Genomic DNA, 17,536 nt, shown 5'->3' on the forward strand with positions numbered 1-17,536 from the left:
CTGCCTATTTCGTCTGAGATTTTCCGATGCTGGATGAAGGACAAATAGGCAGTGCAGTGTCTCCCAGGTAAGTGGGGTGAGGGTAGTAGAGTCAGGGGAAGGAGAGGAGATACCCCCCCCACCGCCTTTTATAACAGTAGCTGCCATATTCCGGTAAGTTTATAAGGGTCCAAATCTTTTAATGAATAAGTGTGGGTCAGTGAATGGGTGAGTGAGCTGGTGGATAAAGTGGGTAGGAGGGTGATGTAGTCTGGGTGGGGGAGGGGGGGGGTGCGCAGGCGGGCGATGGGTGTGGTAGTCGGGTAGTCAAGTGGGTTGTTGGATGCTCAAGGGGGTGGTTGAGTCATGAAGCTTGTTGGGTCGGGTTGGGGGGTAGTCGGGGGGTTGTTGGATAGGACCGAGGGAGGGATAGTCAGGTCAGGTTGGGAGAGGGGTTGGGTTGGGTGGGTATTCGGGGTGGTTGGGTGGGTAATCAGGTCATGTTGGGGGCTAGTTGGGTCATGTTGAGGGGTAGTCAGGTCAGGTGGAGGGGGGCAGTCAGATTCGGTTGGGACTTCATCGGGTGTTTGAGGGGTCTTCGGGTGTTGGGGGTGATTGGGGTTGGGGAGGTCGGTTATGAAGTTACACAACTGTTAGACCAGGTATTAAACTGCCTAACATTTCCAGGGTAAGAACACAGCTAAGTCCCACACACCTAGCCCAAGTCTCAACCCTGAGTTTAGGGTCAGAGACATTCGTGGAGGGTCTCGGCCAGCAGAGAATTAGCCCATCAGAGGTTAAACTTCCTGGGCAATTCTCATATATGTCTAACTCTGATGCCCATCTTCTGATGTTCATCCCATCTCCAAATATCCAGAGACAGGAAGATTTGGGCCATGGTTTTCTGTCTCCAATCCAAACTCTGTTCCCTCGCTACCGCCTTTGGCAACAGTCTAAGGCTAAAGTAGCCTATTCACAACCTTGATGTCATATTTTACCTCGAGGTAAGCTGCTAACCACATGTTTGTGAAATCATTAAAATAGCCAATTTCCACCTCATTAACATTGCCAGATTTCACCCCATGTCTCAGCTTATCTGATACTGAAATCCTCATTCATGCCTTTGTTCACTCTGCACTTGACTATTCCAATGCACTCCTGGTTTGTCTCTCACGTTTCTATTTTCCATGAACTTGTAGATATCCAAAATTCTGCTGCCCACGTCTTGACTCACACCAAGTTCCATTCAGCCATTATCCCGCAGCTCGTTAACCTTCTTTGGCTCCCAGTCAAGCAAAGCCTTAATTTTAAAAATTCTTATCCTTGATTTTGATTCCCTCCATGACCTCACCCCTCCCTATCTCTTCATCCCTGTCCACCTCCAAGACCACCCAAGATTTTTGTGCTTATCTAATTCTGGCCTCTTGAGCATCTCCGATCTTAATTACTGCACTGCTGGTGGCCGTGCCTACAGTTAATCTCTGGAATTCCCTCTCATCACCTCTGTGCCTCTCTACCTCATATTCTGCTGTTAAGACACTCTTCAATATCTACCTTTTTGACCAAGCTTTTGGTCATCTGACCTCAGTTCCTAATCTGGCTCAGTCTCAGATATTTTTATTATGCTCCTGTGAAGTGCCTTGGTAGATTTCAATACATTAAAGGCGCACTATGAATTCAATTTGTTGTTGTATCGGAAGTCCACGCTACTGCTGTAGAGGTTCTTTCCATACCACAAGAGATCAAGTGTGGGAAGATGTGATCAATTAAACAGAGAAGACAAGGCAAGAGAGCAAGGTGGCAGACCATAAGATATAGAAGCAGAAGTAGACCATTCAGCCCATCGAGTCTGCTCTGCCATTCAATGAGATCATGGCTGATCTGATAATCCTCAACTCCACTTTCCTGCCTTTTCCCCATAACCCTTGATTCTCTAGCTTATTAAAAATCAGTCTATCTCAGCCTTGAATATACTTAACAACCCAGCCTCTACAGACCTCTGCGGTAATGAATTCCAGAGATTCACCACCTTCTGAGAGAAAAAATTCCTCCTCATCTCTGTCTTAAATGGGCAACCCCTTACTCTGAGATTATGCCCTCTGGTCGTAGACTCTCCCACAAGCGAAAACAACCTCTCAGCATCTGTCAAGCCCCCTAAGAATCTAATAAGTTTCAATAAGGTCGCCTCTCATTCTTCGAAACTCCAATGAGCACAGGCCCAACCTACTCAACCTCTCCTCATAAGAAAATCCTTCCATAACCGGGATCAACCTAGTGAACCTTCTATGGGCTGCCTCCAATGCCAGTATATCTTTCCTTAGATAAGGGGACCAAAACTGTTCACAGTATTCTAGGTATGGTCTAACTGGTGCCGTGTATCATTTTAGCAAGACTTCTCTATTTTTATACTCCATTCCCTTTGAAATAATAAGGGAAATGAAAATCAGGGCATGGCAGGAATGAACAGAGCATACAAACTTAGGAGTATGCCAGTAGAGAAGGCCAGTGATTGCAAAAATGGTAAAAAGACAGAATAAAAGACTCTGTATCTGAGTGCATGTAGCATTTGTAAGAAAACAGATGAATTGACAGCTCAAATAGAAATAAATAAGTATGTATGATCTGGTAGCCATTACAGAGAAATGGTTGCAGGATGACAAATACTGGGACCTTAATATTCAAGGGTGTATAACATTTTGGAAGGACAGGAGGCTATGAAAAGTTGGAGGGATAGCTCTGATAATTAAGGATAACATTAGCATAATAGAGAGGTGACCTTAGTTCTAAAGATCGAGATGTAGAATGTTTAATAAGAGATAAGAAATAGTTAAAGGTAAAAAGTCATTTGTGTGGGTAGGTTAAAGGCCCCCTACAGTAACCACATTGTAGGATGGGATATACAGAAAGAAATAATGAGGGTTTATGAGAAAGGTGTAGCAATTACCATGGGTGATTTTAATCTACATACATTGGGCAAATCAGATTGGCAAAGGTAGCCTGCAAGGTGAGTTCATAGAGTGTTTTCAAGACAATTTCTGAGAGTAGCACGCACTAGAGCCAGCCAGAGAGCAGGCTATACTAGATCTGTTAATGTGCAAAGAGACAGGATTAATTAATTACATTGTAGCAAAGGCACTCCTAGATAGTAGTGATTGAAACATGATTGAATTAGCATTCAGTTCGAGGGAGAGAAGAGTGGGCCTAAGACTAGTAGTTTGAACTTAAATAAGTGCAATTTTGAGGGTATGAAGACAGAGCTGGCTAAAATGGACTAGGAAATTAGGTTAAGGGATAAGTCAGTTGATTTGAAGTGGCAGACATTTAAGGGGATATTTCATAACACCCAGCAAGGATACATTCCAGTGAGAAAGAAAGACTCTAGGGGAAGGATGTACTATCCGTGGCTAACTAAGAAAATTAGAGATAGTATCAAATTGAAAGAAAAAGCGTACAATTCCACAAAGATTAGCAGAAGGTTAGAAGATAGGTCAGAATATAAAAACAGCAAAGAATGGCTAAAGAAAAAGAGAGAAATTAGTTTATAAGAGAAAACCAGATAGAAATATAAAAGCAGATAGTAAGAGGTTCTACGGGTATTTAAAAAGGAAAAAAGTAAGTAAAGTGAGCATCGATCCTCTTTGTGAGAATGGGGAATTAGTAATGGAAAATAAGGAAACGGTGGATTAATTGAAAAGATATTTTGCATCTGTCTTCACTGTAGAGGATACAAATAACATCACCGAAATAAGTGTTCAGCAAGAGGTGAAAGGGCGAGAGGGAGCAAATTAAAACACCAGGGAAAGGGTACTGAGAAAATTATTAGAACTAAAAACTGCTAAGTCCCCAGGTCCTGATGGGCTTCATCCTCAGGTCTTAAAAGAATTAGCTGCTGGGATAGTAGATGCATTGGTTTTAATTTTCCAAATTTCCCCAGATTCTGGAAAGGTCCCATCAAATTGGAAAATAGCAAATGTAACTCCTCCATTCAAGGTAGGAGGGAGACAGAAAGCGGGAAACTACTTAACTAGCTTAACATCTGTCATGGGGAAATGCTGGAATCTATTATTAAGGAGTTTATAGCAGAGCATTTAGAAAATCTCAGTGCAATCGGGCAGAGTCAACATGGTTTTGTGAAAGGGAAATTATATTTGTCTACCCTTTGAGTGAAGAAATTCCTGTCATCTCAATCCTGAATGGCTGCCCCAAAGTCCACCTGAGAAGGCAGATGGGGTTTAACATCTCATCCAAAAGGCAGCATCTCTAACAGTGCAGCTATTCCTCAATATTAACACTGGAGTGTCAGTCTTGGTTTTTTTGCTCAAGTCCCTGGAGCCGGGTCCTGAAACCACAATTATCTGACTCGTGGGCAAGATTACTGCTTACTGAGCCACAGCTGTCATACTCCACCCCAGTCTCTTCTCCTTTCTCTCAGGTACTCTATCTATCCATTCCTGTCCTCTCTCTCTCTGTGCATTATTCCCTCTCCATTCCTGTCCGCCCCCCCCCCACCGTCTCTCTCTCTCTCTCTCTGATATTCCCTCTCCATTGCTATCCCTCTCTCTTTCTCTGTTATTCCCTCTCCATTTCTATCCCTTCCCCTCTCCCTTGCCCTGCTATTCCCAAGAATACTTGAAAATCAAGAGGTAAAGGGGAGGGAGGAGGTAAAAATAATCACAATCACTAGGGATAAGGTACTGGGGAAAACCATTAGAAGTAAAAGCTGACAAATCCCTTGGACCTAATGGTCTGCATCCCAGGGTCTTAAAAGAAGTGGCTGCAGAGATAGTAGAAGCATTGGTTGTGATCTTCCAAAATTCCCTAGATTCAGAAAGGTCCCAGCAGATTGGAAAATCTCAAATGTAACAGCTGTATTCAAGAAAGGAGGGAGACAGAAAGCAGGAAACTATAGACCAATTGGCCTAACATCTGTCATAGGGAAAATGCTAGAACCTATTATTACGAAGGTAGTAGCAGGACATTAGGAAAATCATAATATGGTTTCGTGAAAGGGTCATTAGTTTGTGCAATTCTCTTCCCCAGAAAGCAGCAGGCTGAGTTCGACAAAATTTAATAGACATGTGAGTTAAGGGTTATATTAGGAAAATCATAATATGGTTTCGTGAAAGGGTCGTTAGTTTGTGCAATTCTCTTCCCCAGAAAGCAGCAGGCTGAGTTCGACAAAATTCAATAGACACGTGAGTTAAGGGTTATTGGGGAAGCAGACAGGAAAGTGGAGTTGAGGTGACAGTCAGGTTAGCCATGATCTTATAAACTGGAGTCTCAAGGAGCCGAATGGCCTACTCCAGCTCCTAATTCTTATGTTCTTGTGATTTCTGTTATTCCCTCTCTACTTCTATCCCTCCCTCTCCCTTGAGAAACTGTTCCCATTGTTGGAAGGATGGAGAACCAATGGAGACCAATTTAAGGTGATTGGCAAAAGAAACAACGTCGACATGAGGAAAAACATTTTTTACACAGCAAGAGGTTTGGATCTGGAGCAGACTGCCTAAAAATGTGGTAGAGGCAGATTCAATCGTGATTTTCAAAACAGAATTAGATAATTTCTCCAAGATATCTACAGGGCTACAGGGAAAAGTGGGGGTATGAGCCTAGTGACTTGGTCTTGCAGAGAGCTGGCATAGGCATGACAGGCCAAATGGTCTCCTGTGCTGTAGCTATTTTATGATTCTAAGTGCAAGTTCTTTCCTGTATGACTCTCCGAGGGGTGGCTGCCTCCCTCTACTAATAGCAATCACTAGAATTGGTTGGCACACTATTTGTTGAGCTTGGAGTCCATAGAATCATAGAATGTTTATAGCATAGACCATTCGGTCTGTCAAGTCTGTGTCAGTTCACTGTAAGAGCAATTTAGCTAATCCCACTCACCTGCCCTCTCCCCACTGCCTTGCATGTTTCCCTTCAGGTTATCCAATTTCCTTTTGTCAGCCACGATTGAATCTGCCTCCACCACACTCTCAGGTGCACTCCTGATCCTAACCACTTGGTGCATAAAAAAGTTCTGCCACGTTCTTTTGCCAGTATCATCTGGTTCTTGATCCTTTCATTAAGAGGGAACAGTTTCTCCCCATCTGCTTTCACAAGACCACTCATGATTTTGAACATCTTCTTGCAGGAGAACAACCCCAGCTTCTCCAATCTAACTGAAGTCCCTCATCCCTGGAACTATTCTCCTAATTTTTTTCTGCACAATCTGTAAAACCTTGATATCCAGGCTGCCAGGGTTAACTAAATCCCAAACTGGAGTGACATAGGATCGTAGCTCCTGGAGTCAGCAAAATGCAGGCTTACTAGTGTCACACAAAGTGTTTGAAAGATCCGGAAGTACAGAAGGAATAATTCCAGGATTTTGATAGAAGGGGACATTACTCATGCAAAAAGAAACTGAGGACACACTTTATCCTTCCCCATGGACTAGACACAGTCATTTAGAATCATGATACAGGAAGGGCTACTCATTCCAAGAAGAGTTAAAGAGGAAGAATATAGGATCCAGGCAACGACTATATTGTTCTCAGTCCATTCAACAACCAAGTTCCGCCAGTATCAAAAATGGCGGCGCAAAGTCTGCACATCACTTTGCGCATGCGTTCATGCCGCCGGGTCTGTTTCCGGGTCAGTGAGGGCCAACAATGGCGGCCTGTGGGAGTGAAGCCCGGGTCGGGGATGTAGAAGAGGACGCTTCCCAGCTGGTGTTTCCAAAAGGTACGCAAGCGGAAAGATAGCCGTGGAGGAAGGCGAGAGGACAGAGGATTCAGAAGATGGGGGCGGCGAGGTTGGGGGGAGTATGGGTGGAAGGGTTGTGGCAGAGGGAGGTTAGGGGAAGGGGAAAGGAGGGAGAGAGAGGGGGCGGTAGATGGGTGGTGGAAGAAGGACGCCTTGGCTCTCCTCCCTCCTCTTTCCCTCCCAACCCCACATTCCCCCCCTCCTTGCTCCCCCCAACCTTCTCTCCACTGATGACTGAGATTGAGGAGACTTGGCCTGTATTTTCTAGAGTTTAGAAGAATGAGATGTAATATCATTCAAGTATACAAAATTCTAACAGGATTTGTCAGGATAGATGCAGATGGAAGTTTCCCTTGGCTCTTGGGGGCGAGGGTGTGTTTCCAGAAATAGGGGACCTAATCTCAGTAAGCGGTAGGCCATTTAGGACTGAGATGAGGAACAATTTCTTCAATCAGTTGGTGGTAAATCTTACGAAACCTCTACCCCAGAAGGCTGTAGGGGCTCAGTCATTGAGAATGTTCAAGACGGATTGACAGATTTTTAGGTATTAAAGTCATCAAGGGATATAGAGATAGTGCTTGAAAATGACGTTGAGGCAGAAGATCAGCCATGATCTAGTTGAATGACAGAGCAGGCTCAAGGGCTGAATGGCCTACACATATTTCCCATGTTCCAATCTTTCCATAAAACAAACCCCTCCCCATCTCCTGCAACTTCCTCACCACCCCACCAACACCCCTCTCCACACTAGCTCCCACCACCTCCCCCTCAGCAACTCCCTCCCCAACCCCTGGGAACAATGTCTGCTGGACTTGGGTGCCTGTGATAACACTGGGATTCCAACAAAAATAAATAATTTCACCCAGATTAGTGGTTTAAACGAGCCCAGCACTCTCTCTTCTTAGTGTCAGATATATCTCATCAAATCGGCTTACGCATTCCTCCTTAAATCTCTTCCTGGTGTAGACTTGACAGCAGACAGATGCAGTGATCTGTAACTGAGCAATGTGGAGAAAATTGTGTGCCTTCCCTTGTCACAAAAAACATTCATCATTCTCTCCCTCTGTTTTATTTCCAGCTGAGTAACCCGCACTGTGTGTGTTTTTATTTGGTTAATTCACAAATGAAGTTTTTTAAAAAATGCCACATGAAACACAGTATGGGCTCCTGACCACTACGTTCAAAAGGGAAAAGCAAATAATGTGACAGTGTGGTTGGTGTCATTTCTGGGGTTGGAGGTCATCCATGCCACTTTCATGCCCCTTTAAGGAAATCCTTGTTTACTTTAATGCTTTTTTGTACATTTATTAATTGCTTTCTGCCCATTCTCAAGTGTATGTACCATCTACTGTCATGCAAACACTCAATGGGGGGGAGGAGGGCATGGATGTGACATGGTGGCTTTATCCTTTGATTATACCCCCCTCCACTTGTGTACAATACTGTACTGCCCACTCTTATTATGGGTGTTTTAAGTACGGAAAGCCAGTACACAGGAACAGAAGTGGTAAACATGATGCCAGGTGGTAGATATTGGAGCTCAAGCACTCCAGTGTATCATTCAAGGAAGCAATTTGGGTTGGGAGGGTTATTGTGGGATAACTGACTGAAGGTTTGGCTGCAGTTGGATGGTTTTTGTGCTCTCACAGAGTTTGAAAGCTCCGAGACCCTGTTGAACTCTGAGGTCCACATGCTGCTAGAACATAGAAAGCAGCAGAATGAGAGTGCGGAGGACGAACAGGAGCTCTCTGAAGTCTTCATGAAAACGTTAAACTACACAGCCAGATTCAGCCGCTTCAAAAACAGGGAGACCATCGCCAGTGTCAGGAGGTCAGTATAGGTGGATTTTAAAATGTTCAGTGAACAGCAAGATTCACACTGCTGCAAATTATAGGCAGAAGCAGTGGCAAGTGGACTAATTAAATCTTCTCTGGCGGTGAGATCAATATAGAATTATCCTGTGGCGCGTACCCTGAATGATTTTGGCTTCTGCCTAAGTATGTAGGGTTAGCAACTTCAAGGCTTTAAGAAATAGATGTTCTAGCTTCTGCCTTCCCTCAAATTGGTACATCAGTAATTGTAATCAGACAAAACCTTCAAAAGGGTACGGGATAAATATTTTTAAAGGAAAAAAGAATTAGAAGGCTATAGAAAAGAGCAGGGGAACAAGAACTAATTGGATAACCCGTTGAGTTGGCATAGACATGGTGGGCCAAGTGGTCTCCTCTGATAACCTGTCCATGTACTTACCAATAGCCAGTCCGCTGGATAAAACCTTGGATGCTCTATGGTTGATTGCCCACTTACACCAGCATACTCTCACATTTATACCCAAGAGTGTTCCATCAACCGATCCTTCTTTGCACCAAAAGAAGGCAAGGGGACAATGTTAGCAACTACAGCTGGGATTTCTCTTAACTGTGATTTGCAAGGAGACATTCCTCGATACCTAGCTGCATTTAGTTACTTTCCTTCAGTAATTTGCTTATTATTCCTAAAGTAGCTAAAGTCTACTATCAATTATTTTACCTATGAATGTGAAACAATAAGAAATAAGAGCATATGTAATCAATTATTTTTCTAACTCTTACTTAAGCTTTCACAGACAAGCCCTTATTTCTTCTATCTCTTTGTGGTTCCAGTTCAGAGGAACCCCTTATCATTGTAGGGGAGATGATGGTGTAGTGGTAATGTCACTGGACTAGTAATCCAGATGTCCAGGTTAATGCTCTGGGTTCAAGTCCCACCATGGCTGCTGGTGGAATTTAAATTCAATTAATAAATATTAATCTAGTCTTTATAATGGTAACCATGACAACTATCATTAGGTTCACTAATGTCCTTTAGGATCTCTGTCATCCTTACCTGGTCTGGCCTGCACGTGACTCCAGTCCCTCAGCAATGTGGGTGTCTCTTAACTGTCTTCTGAAATGGCCTAGCAAGCAATTAGGGATGGGCAATAAACACCTAAATCACATGCCATAAAAGAATAAAGAACAATAAAGTGCATACTATATCAGCCATTTTCTATCTACGTATGTCAGCCATGTTGCAAGTCTGATTGATGCTGCCAAATGCCTCAGTACACATCTCCAGTCTGTCATCTGATAGATGTTATAATGGGGAAAGGGGATAGAGAAACAAATGTCCTAATAAGCCAGATGAATGAATCTGCAATATCTACAGAGAATTGCGACCTTTCTGCCCAGTGGAAATGATTGTGTAGAATCCAGAGGGACGACGGGCTCTTGTGGAAAGATTGAGTTGAACTAGTGAGTTCACGTGTGCATTTTATTTGAAGTATAACTCTCGTATTCTCTTTCTCGTAGTCTGTTGTTACAGAAGAAATTGCACAAATTTGAGCTGGCCAGTCTGGCCAATCTGTGTCCTGAAACAGCTGAGGAGGCCAAAGCTCTCATTCCCAGGTCAGTGCCCTCATTGTTCTGAGATGGTGACTTTCATTAGACTCTATGGTTATTTTCCAAAACTGGGTTATTTGGGCCTCCAATAACAGCCGAAAGGAATTGAAGATGGCCCAGCACAATGAATGTGAGGTATTTATCGATTGCCAAGATAGGTTAATAAATTGCTTATGGTTTATAGTCTTCCATTGGCTTATTAACTACCTTTCATCTAAGTGCACAATTTGAACTTGTGATGATGCTTTACTTTAAAAGCACAACATTCAAAACAAGCCCTTTTTTCAAATCCATTCTTTGGAAAAAACTGAAAAGTGACAAGAAGTCGAGAGTTCAATAAGTCATGAACTGCAGCACAGACTTTGGAAACCTGTTGCGTGAAGCCATTTTCTACCAGGCAGAGGAAATTTTGTAGTGTCTAACTTTTATTTTTCAGAGTGAAATGGAATTAAAATGAAACGTTTTTGAAGATCTCTGGAAAGCCCATTGATTATTAATGCATAAGTGTTTGCACTTCCAGGACAAGGCTTATGATCATTCCATGATCCATAAGCTGATAGACCCTCGTCATTGGTCACATTGTCTTCTCTGTGCCAATTGCAGCAAACTCTTGAGTTTGCTAAACCTTTATATGGGCAGCTGCTTTCAGATCCTGCTGCTCCACGAACATTTTAGAGGTCAGTACTAATCAAAGGGCCCTCAAGGATCTTCCAGCTGTGGAATTCTTTTGTCTCCTTTGTTATGACCGTAGCAGATGTTATCCTCTGAGCAAACCAAATCCCAGAGGATTGTCCACTTGTCTTGCCGATCATAACTTTTTTTTTGTGTATTTTGAAAATGAGGGGAAAACTATGCCACAGAAGCATAGAGTCCCAGAAAAAAAACTTAAACACACAAGATTAAAATTACACAGTTGAAACAATCTTACAAAACATTCTCCAAAAAGCCCACTTGGTCAGAACACACAAGCTTGGCAACAGCTCCCTTATAGATGATAACCATAAAAATCCAGTAATGTTACCCAAGACAAAAACTGCTGCCACTTTAATAAAGTATACCACATGACTTCTCAGTCTCTTGCACTCTGCTGTGGAAAACTAAAAGAAGTTCAGAAACAGACTGCTTTCTGAAAACAAGAATTTTTCTGGCTTAAAATGGGATGGCTGCTTCAAATTCACAACTTTTCTCAGCGCAGAGCTGGTCTCAGGGCATGTCCCCCCACACAGCCAACACAACTCAACATCTTTGTTTAAATATCCTTTTCCCCTTTGATCTTAGACTCCATTGCTCTAAGCACCACTTATTACGAATGGCCTCTTATTACAAATGCATGCATCTAGCACCTTTACCTTTCATCTCTCTGCTCCCGCAGCCAAGCTGTCTTTACTAATCTTCCCCCAGTTTAATTGTGCGCACACACACACACGCACACACACACTCACACACTTGCTCACAGCCTTCCTTTCAGAATACCACCATGTTCCCAAAAATATATTTTTAAAAATCCATCTTAACACCTTTTAGATCTTCTGTTCTACTCATCTGCCTCTAAGCACACTCCATTTCTAATATCCTGTGACTCCTGTCCCTCCTCGACCTCTTCACGGCTTTTGATGAATTTGACCACGCCAGCATCTTCCAACACTTGTGTAGTCCACTTCCATGATAGCGACTTATCCTGTGAATGGACTGCACTGAGCTTAAAACCAATGGGTCTGTGCCAACATCTCCTGTTTGAGCTCCATTGGATATGTTTCCTCAGGGTCTGACGATTTTAAATATGCTTGTGGAGTAGATGATTTTTATTGTACCTATCTGTGATGGTGATTGCAATATATTCATGTTTTTCTCCTTCACCCTCTTTCCCCACCCCCAAACCCACTTTTTGAATTTCAGCTTAGAAGGTCGATTTGAGGATGAGGAGCTCCAGCAGATCCTTGATGATATTCAGACCAAGCGAAGCTTTCAGTATTAGCACCAGCTTCTTTTACACCTCAGCTCTTCCTGATGCTCACCCACTGAACATTGGTGCTGGTGCTTCCCGCTGCTAAGAATTATCTGTACAAAGAGTGAAGGTGAAGAGGCATTGGGCTGAAGCTCAACCAGGCTAGTGACATCACATAACCTGAGGATGTGATGAGAAACCTTTGGATTAGTTCTAGATCCAGATTCAATCAGCAGCATATTCCATGAGGCCCAGACTGTAAATATACTCTGGAATCGCCAGAAGGGAAAAAATAATCTTTTTTCATTCAGATGTCCAGATGCTAGATATTTTGTATGTCAAATTTTTCTTCATTTTTGACACACAAATCCTGTGACTAATGCTCTTAGGACATTATCTCCTTATTGTTTTATTAAAGTGAGGATGCAAGTCAGATCCCAGCTGAAGTTTGATTCTGTTTGAAAGAAGTCAGTGAAGAAATGAAGTTATACCTTGTACATAAATTTGTGTGGGTCACAGCAATGATCTATTGACCATGGCAGACAAATAGGGCACATGGCACGTTTTGTAGACCAGGTGTATTTTACTGAACTGCCACATTATCCCACACACACTACACACTATCTGTACAGGTATAGTATCTAATACCTGCATAGGACTGCCTCTAACCAGTACTTCAACAGGAAAGTAATAGAGGAAGAGATATCAGCAAACGCACAGGTGTCTCTTTAAACTGAAGGCATTGCCTTCTGTTGGGCTTGGCTCCACTATGTTATTTTTGATAAGCACAATATTCAAGATATAGTCTCACCAGTGCCCTGTGTAACTAAAGCATAACATCCTTACTTTTACGTTCAATTCCTCTCATAATAAATGATAGATTTCCACTAACCTTAATTACTTCCTGTGCCTGCATACTAACTTTTTGTGACTCGTGCATGAGAAAACCTAGATCCCTCTGTACCTTGGAATTTTGTAGCCCTTTTCCTTGCCCTGCTTTTTTTATTCTTTCTGACAAAGTGAAGGACTTCACATTTTCCTACATTATACTGCAACTGCCAGATTTTTACCCACTCACTCAACCTATTTATATCCGTGTGCAATCTCCTTATGTCCTCTTCACAATATACTTTCCTTCCCTATCTTTATGTCATCTGCAAATTTAGCTACCATGCCTTCACTCCTCTTATCTAAGTCATTGATATAAATTGTAAAATGTTGAGGCCCCAGAACAACTTGATCCTGCGGGTCTCCACTTGTCACATCCTGCCAATCAGAAAAATACCCATTTATGCATACTCTGTTTTCTGCCAGCCAGCCAATCTTCCATCCATGCTAATATGTTATACCCTACACCATGAGCTTTTATTTTCCACAATAACCTTTGATGTGGCACCTTATCAAATGCCTTTTGGAAATCTGGAGTACAGCACATCTACAGGCTCCCCTTTATCCATAGCGCATGTGAGTCCTTCAAGGAACTCCAATAAATTGGTTAAACATGATTTCCCATTCACAAAATCATGCTGACTCTTCCAGATTACCTTGAGTTTCTCTAAATGCCCAGTTATAACCACCTTAATGATTGATTCTAACACCTTCCCCATGACAGACATAAATCTAACTATTGTTTCCTGGTTTCTGCCTCCCTCCCTTCTTGAATAGAGTGGTTATATTTGCTACTTTCCAGTCTTATGCAACCTTTCCAGAATCTAATGAATTTTGGAAAATTAACAGTAACACATCTAATACCTCATTAGTCACCTCTTTTGGGACCCTAGGATGAAGTCCATCAGGACCAGGAGACTTGTCAGCCCACAGCTCTATCAGTTTGCTCAGTACTGCTTCCCTAGTGATTGTAATTTCACCAAGTTCCCCTCTCCCTTCTGCCTCCTGATTTACAGCTATTATTGGAAGGTTTTTTTGTATCCTCTATAGTGAAGACAGAAGCAAAATATTTGTTCATTTCATCTGCCATTTCCTTCTTATCTACTATTAATTCCCTATGTTACTCTCTAGAGGACCAACACTCATTTTACTTTTTTCCTTTATAGTACCTGTAGAAACACATGCTATCCATTTTTACATTTCCAGCTTGCTTCCTTTCATACTGTAATTGTTTTTCTCCTGATTAACCTTTTAGTCATTCTCTGCCATTCTTTATGTTCTGACCAATCATCTGACCTGCCACTCATCTTTGCAAGAAATCTTGCAATGTTACAGACTGGGATTGAGGCTGGGACCATATGCACACAGTTAGTTTGGTGAGGCCAGGTTTGAATTTCAGCTTTCCAGATCTATTTGAGAATGAGTAGCTCCAGCAGATCCTCTGATATTCAGAGCAAATGATGCTTTCAGCATTAACTCCACTGTCTCGTAAACACAGCCCGCACCGCCCCCACCCCGGTGCTCACCTACTGAACATGGGTACTGGTGCCATCCAGTTCTGTGCTCTAATTTTAAAATGCCATATTTTTGAGTTATGGTAAAGGCTTTGGAAGCCACGCTTCATGTGCTGACTGAAATCTCCTGAGCCTCACAACACTTCGTCTTAAATCAAACTTGTTGTGGAATCTTTGCATATTGGAATGAACTGAAACATAACTTGGGGAGAATGAAAAGCACTATTCATTGTGCCATTTAGGTATGCTCTCTTCTCAACCAATATTTCAAATGAAGTTCTCCCAGATCAGATTGAGCATGTTTTGTCACAGAACAGTTTATTCTACATTAAATCCCAGGATTTTGTGCTATGTTTGCTGATTCAGCAACAGAGGCCACAGCGGTGAGGTATGAGGAAAGAGCTGGGAAGCAGTGAAGAAATACTCTGGGGCAAGGTGACAAAGTCTCCCATGCCAAAACTTGCATGATTCCATAGTTCTGATAAACTATTACCCCCCCACCCCTGACAATATCACCTTGGCTCTCAATTCACTTCCCTCTCCAATGGCATTTTTTTGTGAACTCTCCTGTCCAAAAGCACCTTAAGCCTTGGAATAAATTCCATTCAATATATTAGCCCATTCCCTCAGTTTAACACTAATTTCTTCAGTTCTGCTTTGTCCCCTCAACTTAATCCATATCCCTTATATTATCCTATCTCTTGTTTTAAAGAATATCCTTTTTATTTTTTATCCTATTCTCTCATTTTAACCCCAATCCCGGTGGTTTAAGTCCCAGTTTAAACCAGCGTTGCCTATTTCATAGACCTACGAGGGTGTGGACATTGCTCGATAAGACTGAGTCAGGAAATTGATTAGGTAGCTGAACTGAATGTGAGTGAGCGCTTAGGGAGTAGAGATTGCAATAAGACAAAGTAAAGGAGAAGATCAGTACAAAATTTAGATTGGTCTATGGCAGACTTTATACAGTTGCACAAGCTGGCTGAGTAACTTGGAAAAGAATTGGCACACCGACTGGAATAACTGGAATGTTTTAAAATGAGATTGCAAAAGTAAATAAATAAAGGAAAGTACTAATGCTTTTAAGATGTTATAGATAAATAGCCAATTAAAATTGAACAATAGAACTTATAAGGACTCTAAGAATAATGATCAAACTAAAAGAGATAAGAGGTTGAAAGTAGGATATGGAAAACTGAGAGAGTATGAGAATTATTTTAATATATAAGATCAAAAAGAATAGTAAATATTCTGTATCAATACAAATGGAATTGCTAAAAATGAGGTCATCCCCCCCCCCCCCCAAGAGGACAGGAATGTCAATTTGAATGCTGACCGTAAGATGCTGTAGGTGGTTAATAAGTCCTTTCTGCTGACCTTTAGTAAAAAGGATATCAGAGAGGTGGTAGATCCTGAAGTGGATGTGAATGAAATGAACAATATTTTGATGGCTAAGTAAAATTTTTGATGGTTCGACTAAAGGAAGGCAATTTTTTCCCCAAACTCCAAACAGCATTTTCCGCTCGTCAGCTCAGTTTTCCATCTCTATACCAATCCCAAACCTGCAAACTTCAACAGTTTGGTTTTGGTCATCCTAATTGTGATCACCACAAACAGCAGTGACTTTGGCACGGATCCCTCAGGCATCCTGTTACTCGCCTATTCCACTCTCGTCTGTGTACAACTTCCCTTCTGTTTCCTCTGATTCATTCAATTTACAATGAACTTCAAAAGTTCCTCCCCATTCCTTGAATTCCACTGTTATGGACTAATCTGTGTGGCACGGTGTCAAAAGCTCAACTAAAATGTAAACGGTAGCTGATCTCTGATGGGGACGCTTCCACTGAATCAGACGATACGCTGCTTATAGGAGCATAACTAACAAAATGCGTTGCAGAAACTGACACAGGAAATAATTGTGACACTTGAAAGTGTGCTGTAAGCAAGACTTACAATGCAGTTCTAATGGACCATCTGTGGTTTTGCCCATGAAATGCATGACAAGGTGAAGGTGCCTCAGTGTTGAATATACTCTGGGAATGTGTAGTCGGGATATGCAACTTAAGCAACTCCATCCAGTGGTAGAGGAATGCAGCTGCAGCTGTGATTCAATGAAAGGTAGCATTAGATTGAACCTATAGTACAAAAACAGCCCATTGAACCTAATTAGTTTGTACTGGTGTCCAGTTCCATTCACAATTGTTCAGGAAAAGACTTGTTCATTATTATCTGGACAACATTCAAGATTGAGCAGATAAATGCCAACTAACATTTGCGCAGCATAAGTCCCAGGCAATAACCATCTCCCAACAAGAAAGAATCTAACCATCTCCTCGTGATATTTAATATATTACCATTGTTGAATCCCCACCATCAACGTCCTGGACCAGCCACATAAATATTCTGTCTACAAGAGCAGATCAGAGTCTGGGTATTCTGTAGCAAGTGACTCACCTGACTTCCCAAAATCTTTCTACCAACAATAAAGCACAAGTCAGTAATTGATGGAATATTCTTCACTTGCCTGGATGCAACTTGCCTGTGTAGCTCCGACCACACTCTATAAGATCAATACCATCCAGCACAAAGCAACCTGCTTGAGCGGCACCTTAGCCACCACCTTAAACATTCAACTCCTTCCTCCTCTGACACACAGTGGCAGCAGTGTGTGTACTATCTACAAGATGCACTGCAGCAACTCACCAAGGATCCTTTGACAGCACTTTCTAAACTTGCAACCTCTATCACCTAGAAGAACGAGGGCAGCAGGTGCATGGGAACCTCATCACCTGCAAGTTCCCCTGCAAGTCATATTACGTCCTGATTTGGAAATAATTTGCGGTTCCTTCATTGTCATTGGGTCAAAATCTGAGAACTCATACCTAATGGCAATGTGGGTATATACCTACAAGATACCGACTACCATGATTCCTACCTCCTTCTCAAGGGCAGTTGGGGACTGGCAATGATTCTGGCCTTGCCATTAATGCTCATATCCTATGCTGGAATAAATAGATAATTTTTAAAATTTAACTTATGCTTTCAAA

General features: G+C 42.1%; 1 protein-coding gene across 1 annotated transcript; it reads left to right on the top strand.

The window, feature by feature from the left end:
• The first annotated feature begins 6,600 nt into the window (after positions 1-6,600).
• polr2d (RNA polymerase II subunit D) lies at positions 6,601-12,520 on the top strand. Its single transcript, XM_041176027.1, has 4 exons — positions 6,601-6,702; positions 8,373-8,553; positions 10,053-10,148; positions 12,039-12,520. Exons 1-4 carry the CDS (start codon positions 6,630-6,632, stop codon positions 12,115-12,117), a joined length of 429 nt encoding a protein of 142 aa, XP_041031961.1. The 5' UTR covers positions 6,601-6,629; the 3' UTR covers positions 12,118-12,520.
• Positions 12,521-17,536: the final 5,016 nt, after the last annotated feature.

The sequence above is a fragment of the Carcharodon carcharias genome, chromosome 2 (genome assembly GCF_017639515.1).
Source record: "Carcharodon carcharias isolate sCarCar2 chromosome 2, sCarCar2.pri, whole genome shotgun sequence".
Classification (NCBI taxonomy): Eukaryota; Metazoa; Chordata; class Chondrichthyes; order Lamniformes; family Lamnidae; genus Carcharodon; species Carcharodon carcharias.